The 21,607-nt window shown below is 51.6% G+C and overlaps 7 protein-coding genes across 7 annotated transcripts; 4 read left to right on the top strand and 3 right to left on the bottom strand.

Annotated features, from left to right (window-relative positions):
- Window positions 1-230: 230 nt before the first annotated feature.
- Window positions 231-2,447, bottom strand: LAESUDRAFT_715212 (GMC oxidoreductase; the record flags this gene model as incomplete). Its single annotated transcript, XM_040907125.1, has 8 exons — window positions 231-761; window positions 816-1,063; window positions 1,113-1,326; window positions 1,377-1,481; window positions 1,539-1,672; window positions 1,723-1,849; window positions 1,904-2,205; window positions 2,264-2,447. 8 exons carry the CDS (start codon window positions 2,445-2,447, stop codon window positions 231-233), a joined length of 1,845 nt encoding a protein of 614 aa, XP_040762630.1.
- Window positions 2,448-3,770: 1,323 nt separating this feature from the next.
- LAESUDRAFT_813783 (HAD-like protein) lies at window positions 3,771-5,939 on the top strand. Its single transcript, XM_040914521.1, has 4 exons — window positions 3,771-4,681; window positions 4,734-4,783; window positions 4,836-4,981; window positions 5,036-5,939. The coding sequence occupies exons 1-4, from the start codon at window positions 3,966-3,968 to the stop codon at window positions 5,687-5,689; spliced, it is 1,566 nt and encodes a 521-aa protein (XP_040762629.1). The 5' UTR covers window positions 3,771-3,965; the 3' UTR covers window positions 5,690-5,939.
- Window positions 5,940-6,081: 142 nt separating this feature from the next.
- LAESUDRAFT_727463 (cytochrome P450) lies at window positions 6,082-9,082 on the top strand. The gene is given in 15 exon segments (XM_040909227.1): window positions 6,082-6,675; window positions 6,727-6,856; window positions 6,910-7,098; window positions 7,156-7,304; window positions 7,368-7,483; window positions 7,541-7,661; window positions 7,720-7,733; window positions 7,786-7,841; window positions 7,901-8,034; window positions 8,089-8,145; window positions 8,202-8,226; window positions 8,282-8,404; window positions 8,457-8,604; window positions 8,622-8,624; window positions 8,727-9,082. 15 exon segments carry the CDS (start codon window positions 6,558-6,560, stop codon window positions 8,793-8,795), a joined length of 1,452 nt encoding a protein of 483 aa, XP_040762628.1. The 5' UTR covers window positions 6,082-6,557; the 3' UTR covers window positions 8,796-9,082.
- A 261-nt stretch (window positions 9,083-9,343) lies between these two features.
- LAESUDRAFT_744103 (cytochrome P450) lies at window positions 9,344-11,494 on the top strand (the record flags this gene model as incomplete). Its single annotated transcript, XM_040911294.1, has 11 exons — window positions 9,344-9,530; window positions 9,581-9,722; window positions 9,770-9,949; window positions 10,013-10,158; window positions 10,218-10,333; window positions 10,385-10,502; window positions 10,553-10,566; window positions 10,625-10,814; window positions 10,867-10,948; window positions 11,000-11,138; window positions 11,199-11,494. 11 exons carry the CDS (start codon window positions 9,344-9,346, stop codon window positions 11,403-11,405), a joined length of 1,521 nt encoding a protein of 506 aa, XP_040762627.1. The 3' UTR covers window positions 11,406-11,494.
- On the bottom strand, window positions 11,199-12,934 carry LAESUDRAFT_781914 (uncharacterized protein; the record flags this gene model as incomplete). The annotated part of the gene is made up of 5 exons (XM_040913858.1): window positions 11,199-11,858; window positions 11,909-12,262; window positions 12,318-12,404; window positions 12,513-12,755; window positions 12,814-12,934. The coding sequence occupies 5 exons, from the start codon at window positions 12,932-12,934 to the stop codon at window positions 11,590-11,592; spliced, it is 1,074 nt and encodes a 357-aa protein (XP_040762626.1). The 3' UTR covers window positions 11,199-11,589.
- A 5,139-nt stretch (window positions 12,935-18,073) lies between these two features.
- LAESUDRAFT_737706 (SYF2-domain-containing protein) lies at window positions 18,074-19,275 on the top strand (the record flags this gene model as incomplete). Its single annotated transcript, XM_040910816.1, has 6 exons — window positions 18,074-18,247; window positions 18,303-18,552; window positions 18,632-18,813; window positions 18,867-18,997; window positions 19,051-19,147; window positions 19,207-19,275. 6 exons carry the CDS (start codon window positions 18,074-18,076, stop codon window positions 19,273-19,275), a joined length of 903 nt encoding a protein of 300 aa, XP_040762625.1.
- A 373-nt stretch (window positions 19,276-19,648) lies between these two features.
- LAESUDRAFT_760637 (uncharacterized protein) lies at window positions 19,649-21,334 on the bottom strand (the record flags this gene model as incomplete). Its single annotated transcript, XM_040912775.1, has 5 exons — window positions 19,649-20,589; window positions 20,641-20,718; window positions 20,771-20,866; window positions 20,929-21,038; window positions 21,093-21,334. The coding sequence occupies 5 exons, from the start codon at window positions 21,332-21,334 to the stop codon at window positions 19,649-19,651; spliced, it is 1,467 nt and encodes a 488-aa protein (XP_040762624.1).
- Window positions 21,335-21,607: the final 273 nt, after the last annotated feature.

The raw sequence follows: 21,607 nt of genomic DNA, 5'->3' as shown, positions 1-21,607 counted from the left end.
TATCAGATATTTGACGTGGTATTGAACGGAAAAGACGCAAATTGTATTGCTGTTACGATTACAGTGAGGGACCCATAATAGTAGATACTGTCGTTGGCTTCAAGCGTATGTATCTAGGGCCCCTTCAATCAGGCATACTTTCGACTAATCCAGTGACAATTGGTCAGCTTTGATAAGATCCGCCGCCTGAGGGAGTTTGCACCAGATCAGTTCGGTAGGACGCAGAGAATTCAGAATAAGCCCACCTTCTCCGCGATTGCATATACGGTGGCTTGCAAATGTGTAGTCGACACCAGCGGCATGATGGATGCATCCACCACTCTCAGTCCCTTCACGCCGTACACAGCCAACCGTTCATCAACGACGCCGCCCAACCTACGCGGCTGCATCGCACACGTCCCGCTGATGTGCCCAAACGTGGGCTCCCCAATGCGGCTCTGGATGGCAGCCTCGATGTCCTCGTCGCTGAGCACTGCGGGCCCGGGAGAGATTTCCGTGGCGCCCAGTTTTTGCATCGCGGCGGACAGCATGAAGGAGCGCGCGGCACGCACCACAGCGATTGCCACGCGCATGTCCGTCGGATGGCTATAGACACGATAGTCGATCAGTGGGGCAGATAATGGATCCGTTGAATCGATGAGGAGTGTTCCGCGCGAGAGAGGCTTCTGTAGGGCAGCGTCGAACTCGGCGCGTCCCTCGTACGTGATTTCCATGGCCGAAGCATGACATGATTCCAGATGCTCGATAAGAATCTCACGTTGCTGCACATTCAATGAGCCACACATAAGATTTGTGAACGCGAGATCTCAACGTACCGCTTTGAACCCTTCCAGCACCGTAGAATCCACGTCAGGAGGTAGATGCGCCACAGGATCGGTATTCTTCAATTCCCTGACAATCGCCTCATAATCTGTGGTGACGTTTCGTAGAGGTAACATTGCAAGTGCAATGCCACGATTGTTTGTGAACAGGCCCGTACGGTTCTTATAGTACAATGCCAGCTGCTCGGCGGCATACTTCGGGTCCGATAACATCAACGGATTCGGATTAAGGTCTTCGCGAACTGCGAGCCTGATGTCAGAGATGGACGCAGCAGGAGCTATGTGGCTCACATTCGAATACGAAATGCAGAGCCGGATGGTCTTGCAGGTTTTGACCGACCCCAGGAAGATCCACCACTGTCTCGATACCCAGTGAGTTCACATGCTCGCGAGCACCTATTCCACTTCTCTGCAGTATTCCCGGCGAGTGTACGGTTCCGGAAGCCAGTATCACTTCGCGTGTAGCATACGCGACTCCGGCGAACGACCCATCTCTCGATATGACCTGGCGATGTTTAAGAAAGAGGTAGGATGAGCTCAACAGCAGGTGTTTACCTTCACTCCGACTGCTTTGAGATCATCGTTGAAAAGTACTCGATCCACGACATGGCCCGTAACGAGATGCAAATTCGACCGGCTTCGTATATTGTCATAATACCTCTAGAATTCGCGGTATACAGATTCAGCTCGCATGGCCAGCCATACAAGTGATCTTACCGGCCGTGCATATGAGCGCGATTGGTTTCGAGGATGCAGTGAGTTCGGCATCCAGTAAGCCCCGATTGCATTTCCGTCATTCCCATCTTGAGATATGGAGACATCTAATTCCTCCCATGCTCGGAAGAAGTTCTCTATAAAGATATCTTGTTAGAGTGTCTTGACTTTGTTAGCAGAAACTTACTCATGGACGGCCACAGAAATTTGGGATAGCTGGAATAAATAGGACCCTCTGTTCCATGCGCACTAGCATTGTACTTTATGGAAAACTCTTCCGCGACTCCCTTAGGGGGCATAGTGAAGGTCTCGCTCTGATGCTCACGTAAGACTCGCAGACGACTTGGCGTATACTACGAATGGCGCACCTTACGAAAGTATGGTAGAATATCATCCCAAGACCATCCTGGATTGCCCAACTGCGCCCATGCATCGTAGTCAGCGGCAGCTCCTCGGGGGAACACCATTCCATTGACCGCGGAGCCTCCTCCCACGACGGTGGCCGCCCAGATGTGAGCTGTGCGGTTGTTCAATCCGGACTGCGGAGTTGTCGTGTAGTTGAACATATGCTTCGCGTTGGTAACACCCAAATTCATACGGGCAAGACCAGGGACCAGAACGTCAGGATCTTGGTCGTCGAAGTAACCATGCTCGATTACGAGTACCGTTTCTGAGCAAGGTAATGAGTGTCTATGGCTGTATTTATACAGACATATGAAAAGCTTTACTTTGAGGATCCTCCGAGAGCCGGTTCGCTACCACTAGGCCGCTCACGCCTCCCCCAGCAATGATATAGTCATATGAAACAGCTGGAAGCGTTTGCTGGAGGACGGTCTGGGAGTCGCTAGCGGCATGGGTGAAGGGGATTACGAGCGAAAGTGCAATCACTGGAAGAATCGGATAACCTCTCATGACAGAGGACGAGTGATGGAGGGGGACATACCAACACCACGCGATGTTTAATGGAAGCGTTTCTCAAGTACTGCTTGCGGCCGTCATAGAACTGTCCAACACAGCGCTGAAAAGAAGCCAGCCTTCATCAGAACACGTAGGCGTCTTTCGTTCTTCTTAGCGGCTAATTGTGTGATATTTCCCGAGAGGCGGAGATGAGTTATGGTCGAATTTGGAGGCCGATTCTCGTAATCTGTCCGAGTTCTCGTATTTTATATCTTTGTAGCGTGAGCCTGAAACTGATGGCCTTTTTTCTGCCAAGGCCAGGTTCCTCCACCAAAGTCGCGGTAGCCATATTCGAGAGGTGGAGGGATGGTGGATGAAAGCTAGCATTGGATGGGCACCACGTTTAACTACTTCTTCAGCATGCGGTAAAGACTTAACGATTTGTGGGACGTTCGGCCATCAGAGACATGGGCCAGGACTGCTGAACATAGAAGGTACGACTAGTAGGTACGATCAACGAGTCTGTGACCACCAATTAATGGGCGTCTAATCTCAGCGCGCGCCGCTCTGTCACGGTCCCACGATTCTCAGGAACGTTCCTGGCAGTGAGCGTTCGCGATTCAACTTCGTCAAAAATTCTACCGGAAGATGTCCCCTTTGATGTCTCGCATGAAACACCACTGAGCGTCGCTCCTGAACGAGGAGATGGAGCTGCCTGAGTTCTCTAAACCCATTAGCTTAGCGCACAAGTGGTGCTCGCTGCTCGCACAATCACCTCCGGAGAGTCAGCGGCGCATAAGGTAGGGTCGCTCAGTTGCACTGAGCAGTTAGGTTAGGTGACTAAATGAGATGTCTTCCCGTTCTCCTGCGCCCTGACGGCATTAGGCTCTCATGGCAAGTACGTTGGGCATAGATGCCGCGAGAATGGTGATGCCTGCATAGACCCATTCTCACTGAACATGGAACTCCTTCTACTCGGTAGCATATGGCCTACAGGGCATTTCAGACTCCGTCTCATGGCGAATATCTCGCTCTAAAGTTGCCCCCGGAGTCTCGCAGCAGTGTCGCCTATTGCATCATTGTACGTGTTTATGCCGAGAAAGCGGTCAAATTCTCGCTCACAACAATTGGAGCAATCTGATCCTTCAGGTGTTTGCGAAACCACTGACAATGAGGTGCCATCACATATCACTTTGGATCCTCACACTCCCGCATTGAACGCAGTCCTTATGCGGATACGTCAGCTCAGAGTTTGGCCACTATTGCCTAGCAGCTCTCACACCAACCTCTCTGCTGCCCGCACCCTTGGTCCTACCACTGTTCTGGGTAACTGATGGCGATTATCATCACGATGCGAGCGGAGACCGTAGTACACAACGGCCGTTAGGCAAGAAAATGCGGCCGCTTTAGGTGAAGGGTCGCCGACCGAACAATTTCCTACAGTCCGTGCATTCACTAATTCTTAGATAAGAAGCGCACTTCTGTCCGGTCTCGCCCTGTTCCATCGCTCGTGTCGACATTCCCTTCTCAGCCATGATCACATCCATCGTATTCGACCTCGGGGATGTCCTTTTCACGTGGTCTTCGCATACCGAGACCAGCATATCCTCCAAGATCCTGCGCGAGATGCTCTCCGTCCCAACATGGTTTGATTACGAATGCGGCCGGTGCGGAGAGGACGAATGCTATGATCGTCTGGCCGCCGAATTTTCACTCGACCCTCGAGAAGTCGCGACCGCGCTTCGATGCGCACGCGAATCTCTCCGACCTAACGATCAGCTCGTCTCCCTCATTCACGAATTGAAAGCCCAGTCGCACGGCTCTCTTCGGGTCTACGCTATGTCGAACATCTCCGCGCCCGATTACGAATTTCTTCGTACTACAAAGCACGTGGAATGGACGCTCTTCGATAGAGTCTTCACCTCAGCGGCGGCCAGAGAGCGGAAGCCGAACCTTGCATTCTACACCCACGTCATCTCGGAGACGGGACTAGATCCTCGTCGAAGCGTGTTCGTCGATGACAAGATCGAGAATGTGCTTTCCGCCCGTTCTCTTGGGTTCCATGGAATCATCTTTGATAGTGCGGATAATGTTGCACGTCAACTTCGCAACCTCTGCGGGGACCCCATCAAGCGCGGAATGGACTTCTTGCGCAAAAACGCCGGGAACCTTCACTCAGTCACGGATAGCGGAGTAGTGATTTACGAGAACTTCGCGCAGCTTCTCACCTTCGAGGCAACTGGTGATCGGTATGTCCCTACCCTTGTCACTGCAAGTCTTTTTTACGACCCGCGAGAGCAGCTCACTCGTTTCTCTCACTGACCCCCCTCGGACTTGGAATTTCTTCCACGGTACGCAACTTTGTACAGGTCAGCGTAAATGAGATCTGACAACTGGCTTCAGGCAAGGGAGTGCTCACGAAGGAGGAATTTCCCGATGATCTTGACACGACTTCTTTGGGGCTTACCATGCTCCCTCGCGAACCCGACGTCATCCATTCAGTGCTTGATCAAATGCTGAAGAATGTCAACGCTGATGGAATTGTCCAGGTAAGCCACAAGGGTATTCCGCAGTCAGTGTCAGAGTTGACCGTGGACCTCTAGACCTACTTCGATGACACTCGTCCTCGGATCGACGCGTGCGTATGCGTCAACGTCTGCACCCTCTTTTATAGAAACGGGCGTGACGCGGAAATCCAACGCACCCTTGAATGGGTGTATCAAGTGCTGGTTAACCGTGCTTACGTGGACGGCACGCGATACTACTCTACAGCCGAATGCTTCCTCTTCTTCATCGGCCGCTTCCTCACCATGTGTCCGAATCCCGAGATTCACAGGAGGTTTGCATCCATATTCAAGGAACGCGTACAGGAGCGCATCGGCGTCCCAGGTGATGCGCTCGCCCTCGGAATGCGCCTTGTAGCATGCAGCGTAGCGGGAATTTCGAACCCCGTCGACATGCGCACGCTGCTGTCGCTTCAGTGCGACGATGGTGGTTGGGAGATCGGCTGGGTCTATCGACTCGTCGCGGCTAAAGTTATGATCGGGAGCAGGGGTATGACCACGGCGATTGCCCTACAAGCTATCTCCAACTTCGTCTCTACTCCCCCGCCTCCTGCAGCCCCCTTGACATCGATGAGTCGCGCTCAGGTAGAGAGCAAGTCCGGAGTGGCTAGGGTCACCCTTTCCGACGAGGGCGAATCTCGACCGCCATCATTCTTGCAATCGCTCCGCCAGCTGGTTCTCCCGACGTATTGAGCATGTCCCTCGTTTCGTTTGGTGCGAACGCCGAAGAGATAGCAGAGGGCTGATGGAATTCTGCGTCGTGTTCGTTGCAAGTATTACGTGCTGTCGCTCATTCGTTCTCCCGGCGGGATCGTTATTCGTCTTCGTCCTTTATGTTCTGACACGTGTAGAATGCGCAGCTATGGCTTTCCTCGACCCTTATTGTGCGCACTACTCAGAAACTGCTATAGACCTTTGTAAAATTCCACTGTAGATCATCCACAATTTGCTGAATTTGTTGGTCATTTGGTAAGAATCTGAGAAAAAGGCTCAGGAAATCAAAAACCCCACTTTAGGGTTGATTTTTCATGTTATAGTCGGGGCGTCTAAGTGACTCGCCCATCGACTCGCACGTCTATGTCACTCGCGATCTCTCACATGCAAAGCGCTACCTATCCATGAGAGCATCCGTCGCGCTTTGTGATGCACAGATTTTGCCGCGCACCGATGGGGTCGGCGGTCTCGCGCGAATTTCACTGCTTGGCGGCTCTGATGAGAATTACTGTCCATTAAAGGTACTGGACTGCCCCATGTACAGCCCGGCTTCTTCGACGCAGTACGTCCGACTCAATCATACCTCATCATGCACGGTATCTCAAGCGGCCGCTATTGATGCCATGGCATATCGTTTGCGGCCGGTGCGTCCAACGTTGCGGTTCTGCGGTTGATGAGTCCAAGCTCCACCGTCGGAGTAACATAAGTGGGTGAAACACCCGTGTGGAGCCTCTCATTCGATCCATCTTCTTCGCTCAGCATCTCTCCGATGTTCGCAATAATCACATCCGCGTCCCTATGTTTCATTTGCTTCGCCTTAGTATTGAGATCAATCCTGTCGAAAGGCATGCCGTCTCGCCATAAACTGCCCCCGGGACCTCCTGGATGGCCTTTGCTAGGTAACATTAGTGATATCCCGATCGTCTCGCCGTGGCTAGGGTACACCGAGTTGGCCAAGAAATACGGTGCGCAGAAATCGATGAGCGATGTCCAGCGCTGTTGAAATATTGTTTCAGGTGGAATTGTGGGTTTCAAGGTTCTTGGCCAGAATTTGGTCGTCATCAACGACATCGAGATCGCTCGCCAAATCCTGGACAAGAAGTCGAGTATTACTTCCGACAGACCGGCAAACAAACTACTCGATTTGTGAGTTGAATCCAATCTGCGAGCTGGGCGGCAGGTTTTAAAAGACACGCTAGCCTTGGCTGGGAGTTTTCCTTGGTCATACTGCGTTACGGCCAGAGATGGAGAGCTCAACGGCGGCTCTTCCACCAAGCGTTCCGACCGGAGGCCGTTCTCTCATACAGGCCTGTCATTGCAAGCAAGGCGAAACAGTTGCTGCTTAACTTGCTCCAAAGCCCGGAAGCGTTCATAGATCACGCCAGAAAGTAAGCTTCGAACCCTTCCCAAGAGGGCAAATCGCACTGATAGACAACACCCCATAGTTATCCGGCGTCGATCGTCATGCAGCTAGTGTATGGACATCAGATCGCGCCACGGAACGACCGCTTAGTATACCTGGCGGACAAAGCCGGAGAGATGGTAATGCTGTTGCTTCTTCCTGATCGCGATATCATCAAGATCTTCCCATTTCGTGGGTACACATTTCTTCAGTTTCTTTTGTAATGTTCACTCATAGTTCCAATTTTTCACTCAGTGCGGCTCCTGCCAGAATGGTTTCCCTTTATCTCTTTCCCTCGGAAGGCTCGCACGTCTCGGGAGATGGTGAAGGAGATGAGGGACGTTCCATGGGATATGGTCAAGAACGGCATTGTAAGCGCATTTAGCAAATGCGGCGCGCTTTTCTTAGTCATGGCATTCATTTCGAAGGCCGCGGGCACAGCTTCACCGTCGATGGCTGCAGATTTGCTGGCGAGGAGCTCAAAGACGGATGAGGATATCAATGAGCGAGAAGATACTATAAAAGATACGGTATCAATCGCTTTCGCAGGTTTGCCTTACTTCTCAGGTGGAACCAGTTACCTGCGACTAATTGCATGTGTTTACAGCCGGTACTGACACTGTATGGGTCTATGTTCGCTGCTTGCAGGTTGTCAAGCTGAAATCGAGAATAGACTGCTGCTACGCTGAAGACCTTCATGCTGGCCATGCTCCTCTTCCCTGACGTCCAGTGAGTCATCCATTCATACAGAGGTATCCCCAAAACATGATGGGTCGCCTGGCATTCAGGAGAAAGGCTCAAGATGAGATTGATCGTGTCATAGGCCGCGGTCGTCTGCCGACATTTGAAGACCGGGACTCTTTGCCATACATACAAGCAATCCATCACGAAACGCAACGTTGGCATCCCAGTGTTCTGCTGAGTAAATTATCAGAATCTGCTGTCTCACTGGAAAGTTCATACCCAGTCCTGCCAGGTTTTCCTCATGTTGCCACCGAGGATGTCTCCTATGATGGATACACTCTTCCGAAAGGTGGGACAAGCTATTCACAGATAGTTGCTTATCTTGAATTACTTCGCCTTACCTAGGGACCATTATTCTACCGAATGTCTGGTACACAGAATCTCACCTTCTTTCGGATCATCACACCTTACATGTGCTCGAACAGGGCGATGTCTCGCAACGAAAACACCTATTTTGATGCAGAGAAATTTGATCCGGGTCGATATCTCTCCCCTTCGGGAGAACTCACCGATGCCAACGCTGAGTTTACGTTCGGCTTCGGACGACGGTACGAAGTCCGCTTGATCATGCCACACGATAATTCTCATCAGCTGCCTAAGGATCTGCCCTGGAAGACATGCCGCAGATGCTACGCTTTGGCTTGCAATCAGTACGATATTAGCAGTTTTTAGAATTGAGAAAGCCAAAGACGAGAACGGTTGCGAGATACCCGTGACGGGCGACTACGGCGGCGAAGGTCTCGTAGGGTACGTGTGAATTTATACCATTTCGAACATTAATGACTTACGTTTAATGTACGTAGGCATGGTGAGTTGTCGGCGACTTCTCGATATCTCTGCGACCACATGCTCACTGATGGATCATTGATAGTCGTTCCGTACAAGTGCGTCTTCGCGCCTCGTCACGAAGATGCAGCCAAACTTGTTTCGTCTATGTGAACACCTAGAATGCTCTTATGGCCATGATATTGATCGTCTCATGCTTGGTAACTAGGATTAACTTCTGGGATGGGTTTCTGAATTCTCTCTAGTGAATGGGTGCCACTATGTCGTTCCATATAAACCAAGTCAAATCTATCGTATCATTGTGCAATAGTCAAGTTGCAAATTGGCCAATCTCCCATCGATTGCAGTGGGCTGTAGTGCTGCTCTTATTTGTGAGATGCCATCGTGCCGCGAATAGATAGAGCCGAAGTCGTCCATATACCTACGGCTCTTTTCGGAAGCCCATACAGGCTGGTTAACTTCCCCGTCAATACTGACATCGTCGATCAGAGTCTAAGGGGATAAATGATGCACTCCTTCCTTGTCGACGTCATGCCACTTTCCTTCGGGAAAGCCAGCTTCTCCAGCGTCTTCCTCTGCCATGGTGATGCGGCCGCACGCCATGCTGCAATAGAAATACCGAGCGATCCAGTCTGTTATAACGGCCCTTTGTCTCCTGCTTACTTGGTTCCCCTCTCGTCAGCTTGCTGGTCCATTGAACAATGGATACGGTCTATGCCATTGTTACCGTTGCGGCATTATTGATATCATTCGCAGTCTACAGAAGCAATGATTCACGCAACCGGCGTCTCCCTCCAGGTCCCAAGAGGCACCCTCTCATAGGCAACTTAATGGATATGCCTCGTGGCTTAGCCTGGATACAGTACGCGAAGTGGTGTCGCGAACTCTGTAGGTCTCACGAACCCCTCTTTTAGGATCGTCTCATCTTTGCATGTTAGCGTCCGATATCATTCATCTTAGCGTGGGCGGCCAGTCAATCGTTATTCTGGACTCTGCGGAAGTTGTTCATGAGCTGTTGGAAAAGAAGTCGGCGATCTACTCTAGCAGGGCTCAATTAACAATGTTGCACGACTTGATAGGGTATGCCCGGTTTTCTTGAAAGAAATTGCTGATCCCATCATGTACAGGTGGAAATATACCTTTTCATTTGCACCCTACGATGCGATCTGGAGAGAACAGCGGAAGATTTTCACAAAAGTCATCAACCCGTCCAATCCGACACTTTTCCATTCAAAGCAACTGGCTGCAGCGCATGATCTGCTCGAGCGACTTGCAGGCACCTCAGATGTTATGGAGGCCCTACATCAGCTGCGTATCTATTCGACGACTGCAATACGCACATAAACAGTTCTCTAACGTCGTCTGATTAGTTGGTCAGCAGTCCTGATCATGGACATTACATATGGGATCAGCGGCGATGCTGCCGACCCCTACATTGCCACTGCCATACAGGCGCTCGACTCTTTGGCAATCGCTGGCACGCCTGGTGAATTTCTTGTAGATACCATCCCTCTCTGTGAGTTCAATTCCGACGATGAATGTCATCGCGTTCACATGCGACATCGCCGTGCATAGTACGTTACGTGCCAGAGTGGTTTCCAGGTGCCACTTTCAAGAAAAAGGCGCGTGTATGGTACAAGCTGCGACAGGACATGACAGACAAGCCTTATCTGACTGCGAAGAAACTTATTGTACGTCATCACAAGTCAAAGATCAAATTGATTTGCTGACAGGGACATCAGGCATCCGGCACATATGCTCCCTCATTAGTGTCTTATGCTTTGGAGACTCTGGATCATGCTTCAGATGTTACAATGCAGGAAGATGTGATAAAGGGGGCTGCGGTGACCAGCTACGGAGGTCCGTGCGTATGCGATTTCAGAAGAATTGACTGCTGACAGCATTTCTAGGTGGCTCTGATACCGTATGTTCAATATCTATTCCTTTGAACGTTGTTTCAGATGACTTTTGTGTATTTACAGGTCGTAGCAGCCATGTCTGCGTTCATTCTTGCTATGCTCCTTCATCCCGATATTCAGGCTCGGGCACACCATGAATTGGATACAGCTCTAGGACCAGATGATTTACCAACATTTGACGACGAATTCCGTCTACCTTACATCTCCGCATTGGTGAAAGAGGTCTTAAGGCACAATCCAGTAACACCGTTAGGTACGTCGACTTGCGTCTCCGTTGAGCCAGGTTTGGTAAATTAGTTCAACAGCTATCCCCCATTATCTCATCGATGATGATACACATGCCGGATATTGGCTACCGAAGGGCTCCATCGTGATCGCAAATGCATGGTATGTGTTTGCGCGTATGCGTCAGGCTCTCATCAAAGACACGATATCCAGGTCTATCCTACATGACGAGAAAACATATCCCGATCCCTTCGCGTTCAATCCTGGACGCTTTCTAGATGCCGACGGTCAGTTGGACCCCGCAGTAAAGGATCCTGCAACAGTGAGCTTCGGGTTCGGTAGGCGAGTATGTGTGCGTATAGCAGGGAACGTCTCTTTCATGGTTCTCCAGAGCTAATCGGCGTTCTTATAGCCTGGCCGGCATGTTGCCATCGCGTCGATCTGGATCACTGTGGCAAGCATCCTAGCAAGATATGAAATTACGAGAGCTACGGATTCCAACGGAAAACCAGTGGAGGTTTCTGGAGAATGGTATACGGGCTCCACTCTCTTCAATCGCCCTCTGCCGTTCACGTGCGCGTTCAAACGTCGCCATTCCTCTCCAATGACTGTGGCGTAGGTCGCAATAGATGCAACGCGAGCCTGCCGCTCAGCGGTCTCTCTTACTTAGACCAATTGTACATCAACGATATTCTGAGCAATTGAGTCAGCGTCGAGGTCGATATGTAGCCAACGTTGTTAAGGTCTATGTCTTTTTGTTGGTTGCTCTTTCGAGCGTCACCATCATCTCTCAACAGTACGTCTCAGCAATTCAAACGGCCAGAAATGAATGCATCCTTGATACGGTGTTTGTACATTCTAAAGTGTTCCTGATACTTCCTGCCCCGACAATAGTTGTTACACGAATCAAGTCTACCATCGGAACGTTCTAACATTTCCATATATATACGAGCGGCAGCTATACCTCCCAACGCGTAGGCCCTACAGTCCGGCATGCATGGTTGGAGAGTGTCCTTTCGGTGGAGAAGAACCTTCTGCACGACTGACAGACCCACTCGCACACTCGCCCGTGCTGCATGACTTCGTGACGCAGACGATCATGCTGACGCGAGAAGCGCTCACTGCACCCCATCGTGCATGGCAACGATTTAGGAGCCTTCGGTCTGTGGGAGCGAACATGGGTTTGGAGAGTGTACTCGCTTGTGCAACGGCGCGCACAGTGCGGACACTGGTGATTGCGCCTTCCCCCCTTGTGTGATGTACGAGACACGCCTTCACAATCGCTCTCCTTGAACGAGGTCGAGCGCTCCGTTGCAGGAGAGGATGGCGACGCAGGAGTAGAAACCAATGTAGTCGCCGACGATCTGGCGCTCGACTCTTGTGACGCGAGCACTTCACCGTATGTTGCAGCGCCCACGTCTCGACGATCGGGGTCAGTAGCTCCGCACATGCTCTGAACAATCTGTTGCATTTCCACTAGGTAGTTTGAGTCGGACACAGATTGATTATGTGATAAATGAGTGATGCTTACGATCTGTGAATGACCAATCATCATGGGGGAGAAGTTGTGCGTAGAGTGTGTCCTGAGTCGTCGTTACGTTGCGAGCATGACCATCATCTAATAGACTCAGGTTCGCGGTCACAAACATACAGGTTTTCCCTCACCAGATAAAGTAGTGCCATTGTCTGGCCGTTCTCCTAACGGGAGTCCATTTGTGGTGCATACGGTATTTCCGTATGTTTCGCGTAGGCCTGCAAGTAATCTTCCATGACATGTATTGGACGTTCCCAGGAATAGAGGACTTGCCGGACGTTGTGCTCTCAAAGGGACTCTTATTAGATAAGGGATCCTGGTTTTGCGGCGAGGTGACATCGCAGACGGCGAAAATACGCAGAACATGCCCATCCTTGTCCTCTGATGCCTCAATCTTGACTGAGTACGAGGGCTGGAGAACGCGACTCTTGTCGTCTGTATGAATTCATTGTGGATCTTTCCTGAAGGATCGAGAGACAATACATACGCTCACCATTCCCCGTCTGATCACTGGATGAGGGTTGAAGGTTGAAGGCGAATCCGCCAGATTCAAGGACTCTGATGGAGACCCGTAGCCGGATGAGCTCCTCGATAGGCAGACTGAGATAAGACATTCGGAAACTGACCAACGAAGGGTCTGCCCCTTGCTAGAGATATGGGTTTCGAGTACATGCGAGCGGTGGCAGTAGTCTATACGAACATGGCATAGCAGTACGAGAGGCCGCGGTGTCGATCATCAACGAAACAACAGTCGAGTTGGAGAGCTTGGCTGTCCATGACAATGCTAGATCCGACAGCCCGGGCAAAAATCCACGGACCCGAGCAACTTCCCTGTATGTCTAGTCCTAAATCCGAGCCCGAGCCATGCAACCCCGAGGCGTTAAATACCGTGTTACGCGTAATGGAGACTGTGGTCTCAGGCTGGGTACGAGACCAAAAGACTGGATTTTCCAATGCGTATTCTCCGACGAGAATCGGCCCAGGCACTCAACCTCAGTGGCTTGAATTATGCCATCTCGTGTGCTCTCACAACTATGCTGTTCGATGAACAAAGGTTTGGTGATTGAAGGGGGCCTCATCGGACGCGCCGGTGTTCTCAGTTGAACTTTATGCATGATGGGCATTGCCCGGGTCCTGCAGCAAAGCGCAATGACATTCCGTCATTCAGATGGAACCAATGAACGATGCTCGTGATGGAGCGATACCTCCTGGAGAAAACGAAGAATTTGATCGTGGCAAGCGTATTACCTCACGGCGTTGTGTGCCTAACCGCATCGGTTCTCTTGAGATGCCTCGGGGATCGCCGGCGGTATTCCTTGTGGCAGCACGCGGCGATTCTTTTGATGTGAATGTGCGCACTTGCAGGAATTGTATCTAATGATATCTGTTCTAGATATCACCGATGTCACTCTATGTGAACACCTTCAAGTAATGCGTTGACAGTTTACAACTATCACAGCCAAGAACGTGTAGCTTGCTCTCACAGCATTGAACGCTTTGAATTGATACAGAAAGACGCCACCGCGTTAATTGGTCTCCTGGATATATATGAATGTGATCGGAACCTTGGAGACATAGGACGCAGTTGGACAAGGTACGCAGCTGAGCCTGCGATCTCGAATTACCCCTTATACACCGTTCCCATTGACAGGCGGGTGAACGAGTCGAGGCCACGATTGGCTGTTCCACTTGCTTTTCAAACAAGAAAGTGATTGCGTTGTCATTTGAAAATTTCTCCACAATCAGTAGGACTTGACACTGAAGCTTGTTTCAAGATGTTCTGCATCAGCTCTCGCAACGAAATTGGCAAATGACCTCGGATATCGCAGAGCATCATCCCCATTATTACTGAATCGTGCCGCCGGTCAGTGAAACTGTTAAGGTCGCACTAGCGTCAGATCCGGAGGTTGAAGGAATTGTCTCGTCTGCCCACGGGAGACTAGCACTAGCTGCCGCAGTCTCCGCTGATGTTTGTTGATGTATATGACAAGAGACGGTTGTAGTCATACTGATGTTTTCCGCTGAGTAATCTCATTTCATGCTCCAGTGCCTCATGAGGTGCCTCATGAGGTGCCTCATGAGAACTATGCTTCCTGATCGAGTTAGTTGCGCAGCTGGCCTTTGGGACTCACTGTGGCATGTAGACGGGGTCTCGTTGAATTTGGAGGTGGAGAGCGGTTCTTAGCGAAGGAGTATTTAGCTCGAAATGGGTGTGTGAACGTCACCTGCCAGTGTATCATTTGCGTTGCTAGCAAGCCCCAAAACTCTCCTCGGCCAACGCGAACACGACTTTGAATGCTGAGGCTGCGAGAACGCCCGAACTGCAGCTGCATTATTAGACGACTTTCTGATGAAATAATTTCATCTGCTTTATTGTGCGGGCAGAACGTGTGCAGGCCAGAGCGCTCTGCAGATCAATCACATCTTGGCATGAGCGCTCGTCGCCGAAGGCTGTTTTGCCATTTAGTTAGCCTTCTTTTTGACGCGGTGGCCTTAGCTAGGCTCATTCCCAGCCATTTTGGACACCGACGTCGAGCGGCCGGACAAATTGGATGCCCGGTACACCCATCGGCCTGTGGAATTAGGCACTGTGAAATCGCGCGAGACACAAGCAGCAAGGTGAAAGCAGGGGCCACAGAGAGCGGTACAAGTATCCCAGCACATTTAATACTACGTGAAAGCAAAACATTGTATACTGGCATTCCTGAAGTCATACAAATGCAAATTTGTCACCCTGTGGATTCACATCAAGGGCAATGTCAGCCGCAAACTACAGTGACAATGCCTCTGTCGACATCTTCATCTGCATTTGACATCTTGCTCTCTGAGTCGGGCCTCACATCATTTTTATGAGCCTCGTGTCCCCGCTGCACTGGCCTGCCATCAGTCTGTCCTAGCCTGCAGTAAGTGATTTTATATTCAGCGCTGCCGTTAGAAAACACCGAACTGATCGGATATCATATCAGCTCCGTGCCCTGAAATCTACTGCTCATATCCTAAAGCAGCATGCTTTGCAGATGAGCCACCTTGTGCCGTCGACCGCCGTGCATTTGTAACGACAAGCGCATACAGCCTGGTCCTGTCCGAACTAGCGTCAATCAACGCGCGCAACGCTCCAGTCCCATCACTGAGCAGGTCGTCGGGCTTCAGAAACCGACCTAATGACGTTCGGAATCGTCAGAACTAAGATTAGGGGCGAAGTAATGGGGCCGGACTGCTCACAATACACCCAGTGTCAAGAACAATCTGTGCACAGTGCCAGATCTTTGAAAGCCTGCGGCCGAGGAGTACGGAACAGCATACAGTCTCACCCACGTTCGTAACAGTCTGCTATTGGTGTGCTACCACGAGGAGGGTCTCACGGTATTCGGTAAGTGACGTTTGTATAAAAGGGTTGGTCGCGTAATCTGTTCCGGCCATGAGCCCAATAGCACCTCAACATTTGTCAGTCATCGCAATGTCGCTGTTTGAAAAAAAAAAGGCACGACAGAAACACTTAGGCAGAGCTCAACTGTAATGGAAGTAATAGACACGCCCTCATCATGATCAACAGCTTGCTTTGATGCACGATAGCACGAGCGAGGGCGACTGGCAGGCATTGTCCAGAGATGAGTTCACATCTCCGCCAAAGATCATACTGTCAAGCGCGACCTTGTTTCCAGATATGCTCCTGTTATTGTTTTCTGCAGAATACAGACTCGCGATGAGCAGAGCTTCATACGGCACAGTATCATGATACTTCTCGAACGGACCAAGGTTTTGTCTCAGTGTACCGCCCAGTAGATTAGGCTGGACGCTTGAACAGACCAGCGAAGGTCGGGAGACTGGGAAATATAGTCGCAGGGGCGACATACAATTTGCTCGAAGGGCATCCAGGTCGATGCTTATTGGAAGGGATGCCGTCGGTCCCTTTTGTCAACGCAGAAGCGTCAAGACTAAGGAACTCTAACGCATGCATTCAGGACACACACAATATTACCCCGTCCCCAGCACTCACCTTTCCGCTCTTTGTTCGACCTTTGTTCGACCAACTGAGGCTAGATATAGATCAATTGCAAGCCATAACCTTACCAATCTCCACGAGTTCCCCGCTTGACTTCAAAAGAGACCCCACGCAGGACCGCTGGGCCATCCTGATGTGCATCAGCAGCGCGCTTTTGTGGCAGCTCAGCTAATACCTCACAGCATGGTGGCGCGCGGACAGCTCTACTATCCCATCCAGACATACATGTCACAAATAGAGGCCGTCAACTCCAGATGTGGTGTCGACGGATCCTGCAAAGGTCGTGATAGTTCTTGTGAGTGACAAGCCACAGGAAACTTACGCGCAGAATGCTTGCCTGGAAATCTGCGGGAACATGTCCACGAGGGGTGCACCACGTACTATCACAGCGGTGAGCGCGAGGAGGATAAGCTTTGTTCACAGCCGACCTCCCTCCGCAGCGCCAACTGGCGTTAGTGTGGACATCGCAAGAGGCCACACGCTACGGAACATGTACATACCCCAGGTAATGAGAAGCACTATTGTGCAGTGTCTAAATATGATACGGATCACGTCAGGCGATGGAAATATGGAGAGAAGCACCAGCAGTGACGCGTACGGCTATGGCACTTGGTGAGCTTACGAATTTTGGAGGCACGTTGGCCGGAACGAACGTCCGCAGCTGATAAGACGAGCAGGCACAAGCAAGAGCAGTCTGACGAAGTCAAATGCGAATATTCCAAAGGTTACATGGCGCAGGACGAGCTGTTGAACGATAGCAGTCTGGACCCTCCAGAGTCTGTATGTTGGTACAAATTCCCCAATGGTGCCCCAGGAGAAGGAGCAATTTCGGGAGCAAGACAAGAAGGGACAACACAGTGACGTATCGTGGAAAGCTGAATATGCTAGTTATCTGGCATGGACCTGTGAAGGAGGTCAATTGAGGAAGGAAATGGACGAGTCCCTCCTACCTGTCAGAATGGCCGACGATGCGGGAGCCAAAATGACCTGCGCTTCCGAAGCCTGAGATGCAGCAACTTGAATGCGGCTCATGATTGCGATATTAGACGTCAATTAATCTCCATCCAAGCAGATGGGAGATTTGAGTACGTTCCTGATGCGCCTCAGGTATCTACATATACCCTGATACAGGGTCCATGATGATCCTGGCTTGCGCGTCCCTCGTGAATTCCGCGTCCCATCAAGTTCCTGCGCTGAACTCTGCATTGACTGACTGGCAGAATCATTGGTCGTTTCGCCCACATGGATAGTGGCAGGCTCGACTCGCCGATTAGGGCACCAACCGAATATCGAGCGACTTTTAACATCAGCATTTCAGAGTCTAGATACGCAGACTCTTAGTGTTCACAAGTTTAATATGATAATTGAGGACATTACCAGAAGGTGAGGAACTGGCGATTATCCGCACATGCTTGGCTAGCTCCGAGGAGTCGCGTTTGACATTAATGGGCTCCGCACACTGAATGCCGCGCAACCAACTTGGCCAGAAAAATCTGCAGCAGAGCGCAGCATAGCAATGTCTTGGATCATTGTTGTAACGGCGATGCGTATGTACGGGTTAATGTTCCATTCCACGTCTACGTTCAGCTCCTGGCTGGCTGAGACTCTAGCCGCGGTGCAGTGATAAGCGCCCTTGCGTGACGATGTGGCGTGGGAATATACCATCATTCGTGGGTCAGGGCGCTTTCCACCTCGGCTAACTGTAGCTCGCACACATCGGTTGTCTCTTCCATTAGCTTTTCCATCAGTCATGTCTCAAGATACACAAGAAGGGAACAGCTTGCTTCAGAAAGTGACAGAAGCTGCGGAAGAGTTTGTCGAGAAGTTGACTGGGACGGAAGATGATACGGAGCAGAATGAGAATGAACGCAAGATGACCATGGAGGAGCGGAAAGCTAAGATGGAGGAGCTAAGGCAGAAGATGGTGCGCTTTTCCGATGATCTACGCTTCCTTGCTGAGATTTATACTGTCTGTATAGCATTCTTCTGCGTTGGCGAACAGAAAGTCTGTCATCGAGGAAAGTGCCAAGGCAAAGATCACCGCCCGAGATGCTGCACGTCTAGAGAGACAGCGAAAGCTCGTCGAAATACTGCGACAGAAGGCAGACGCGGAGGAACGCGGCGAGGACGTCGAGCGGCAGAAGAATTGGGAGTGGACGATTGAGGAGAACGAGGAGTGGGAGAAGAAGAAGGCACGGAAGGCGCGGAGAGCGAACTTCGAATTCAATAGTACGTCGGTTTTCCTCTCCATTCCTTTTTGTTGTTATTGGCTTGGGACAGTGGTTCTGATATGAGATGCGCTTTTCAGACGACGCAGATGCGGCACGGAGACGGTACAAGAAGGATCTTGACCTAATCAAGCCCGATCTCCTCACATACAACAAACAGAAAGAGCTCGCGCTGGGGTTGTTGCCCGGAACACTCGTTAAAGCAGGCAACAGCTCGTCTGCGGTCAATGAATTCGACCCCAAGGCAAGCACATCGTTGCAGGTGCGTTATTCGTGTTCTGGAATGATAGGAGTCATCTCATTGTTGTGCTGCAGATCGTCCCGACAAGTGAGCAGCAACGAATAGCAGCAGAGAATCTGTATCGCGACGCGAACAGTCTGCTTTACGCAGACAACAAGCCGAGTGAAGACGCCATCGACCGGGTGGTCAGCAAGATCAACCGGGAGTACGTTTCCTATTCAACTCTTGTCACATGGTATTTCTAATCATTTGTTGCAGTATTGACAAGAAGAGCAAGTTCTCGAGGAAGCGGCACAACGAGGACGAAGGCGATATCACGTACATCAACGAGCGGAATCGCGTGTTCAACAGGAAGGTGCGCAGAGCCGGGATTGATATATTATTTTCTCGATGTTCTGAGTATTCTGTCCGCAGATTGCACGTTATTACGATAAGTACACCGCGGAAATCCGTGCAAGCTTCGAGCGGGGTACTGCACTGTAGAGTTATAACATTTTCGATCGCGCGTCTGCATACTACTTGTAATCTACATTTTTCCAGGACATTAATACATGCTTGTACTACCATTCTCACAGCGTCCCAGCTGAGAAGTCCACGGTGCACCGGTGGTCGGAGAGTATCCCACCTGAAATCATGAAAACCGAGCACACGATCTCCTGCGAATAGAGTCATCCCGAAATTCGAGTCCAAGGACGGGGGAACGCATGGCCCATCGCTATAGTTCCCAGCAACTGAACGTAGGTGGAGTGGATGCCGCCTTCCGAAGCGAGCGGCCAGACACCATCTCCCAACGTCAATCCCGGCAAAGTCTGATGCCAGTGAAAACCAGTGAAAACCGACATGCCACAGACTCCGCTCAGCCTCCACCACGCATCCCGCCCCTGCCCGACCGACCCCGGCCCCTAGACCTCCGGCTCGCCCCATCCTCCTGCGCCGATGCTTGTCCCAGAGCTGCATCCCCTTGCCCCGCACCAGCCTCCCTCGGCAATACCTTTGGCACCGCAGACGCCTGCTCCCGCTGCAAGATCTTCGGTGCACGCTGCTGTGCCGGTGCGGCCGCAGCGCGCTTCTCTTTTGCCTTCTCCTCGCGCGCCTTGCCTTTCGCCGTGGCATCTGGAGCGAAGGCGGCGAACGCAGGCGCAGCATCACCAACAGCCTGACGCTCCCTGCGTGCGCGTCGCTCGACGCCCGCCTCGCTAAGCGCCGCCTCGAACGTGCGCGATGCGAGCCCAAGCACAGGCCGTCTGCGCGTCGGGGCGGCTTCGGCCTGAGCGGGCGCTCCAGCGTCTGTATGTGTACTGGAAGCCGGAGTGGTCGGGCGGCCAGCGGAGGGCGCGGGTGGAGCTGTGAGCACTGAGACAGGCGCGGCGGGAGCTGTGGACGTGGACGCCTTTGCGTGCCGTTCGCGTGGAGGACGGGGCGCCTTGGGTGCAGGCTGTGCTTGTGCCTGCTTCGCGGGCGCCTTTGTCGAGGCCGACGGGGCGGACGGCGGGGGCTGCTGATTCTGCTGCTGTTGAGCAGCCTTGGCTGCTGCCGCTGCCTTCTTTGCGGCCTTCTTGCTCACCTGTGGTGGCTGCTCTGCGGGTTTCTGAGCGGCAGCTGCCGCTGCCGCACCGCCCGTCTTTTTCGACTCCTTGGTGGGTGCAGGGGCGCTCGGGCCCGCAATGACATTCACATTTTTGTAGTGCGCGTGATTGCGAAGGATGGCTTCCTTATCTTTCTGCGCCGATTTCTCCGCCTTGAGTGCCTCGAGGAGGGGAGTGGTCGTGGGTGGGGGTGGAGGCTGTGACGCCGCGACTATTAAGGCGTTAGATGATTGCGAAAGGAGGAAACTGTAAGGAAACGCACCCAATGCATCATAATTCTCTGCCTCAACAGGCTTGGGTCCCTCCTTCAGCGATTCCAGGGCCGAGATATAATCCTCGTCTAAAGAGCCTGTGTCAATATGAAGGAACGGTCGGCATGGCGAGCTGCCAACCTTTCTCGATTGTCCCCTGACGGCTGTCTGTCTTCTTCTTCTCTGCGGGAATCTTTTGGAATGGCGCGAACTCAACAACCGCCATTGACTCGTTGCCTGGCGGCATTACAATCTTCTATAGGACTATCGCGAAAGTAATGTATGACGGGCGTACGCACCAGCCTTGTCTCTGAATAAGTGTCCATCATATTCTCGACTGAAGATGGCCAACATCTCTTCATCCTTGAACGCGATATATGCCCGAGACGGAATGTTTTCCTTGTTCAATCTACCCGCACACATTCACTGTCCGCGCCACGCCTAAGACGATGGCCACACTCACCGCTTTCTAAACTTGCCCTGGTAGTACGCCTTCCATGTCGCTGTCTCGTCGGTGACCCATTGCTGTACACTTTGCCAAAAGATGTCCTCCGGAAGGTTTGGAGGGAGTCTCCGGACCACGATCTTGAGTCGGTCTGTCTGTGGCTTGCTCGCGGACTTGGCTTTCTTCTCCCGCTCTTTCTCTTTCAGTTTCGCCTTTGCGTTCGGACTACTCAATACTTTCGTGGGTTCGCTCGGAGACATGAAGGATTGGAATATAGAATGTAGTTGATAGCCTTGATGTCCAGGTGCGATGGAGAGAAGTTGCGGGTCGCACCACCCCGTTACGTAATCAGACGAGCAGCGAGCGGCCACAAACTGAACGTCGCACGTTCTTGCCATCTGCATCTGTCTGCGACTGCAACGACATGCACTCAGCATATAACTCTATAGCCCACGATGTACCAAGACGGTTCACGAATAAAACATTATTTTGCTCAGTGTGCGTACATATCCTGACACGTCGACCGGGATTTC

The sequence above is a fragment of the Laetiporus sulphureus genome (assembly GCF_001632365.1).
Source record: "Laetiporus sulphureus 93-53 unplaced genomic scaffold LAESUscaffold_29, whole genome shotgun sequence".
NCBI classification, from domain to species: domain Eukaryota; kingdom Fungi; phylum Basidiomycota; class Agaricomycetes; order Polyporales; family Laetiporaceae; genus Laetiporus; species Laetiporus sulphureus.
The sequence above is the reverse complement of the archived record's forward strand: the minus strand, read 5'-3'. Positions and strand labels throughout refer to the sequence as shown.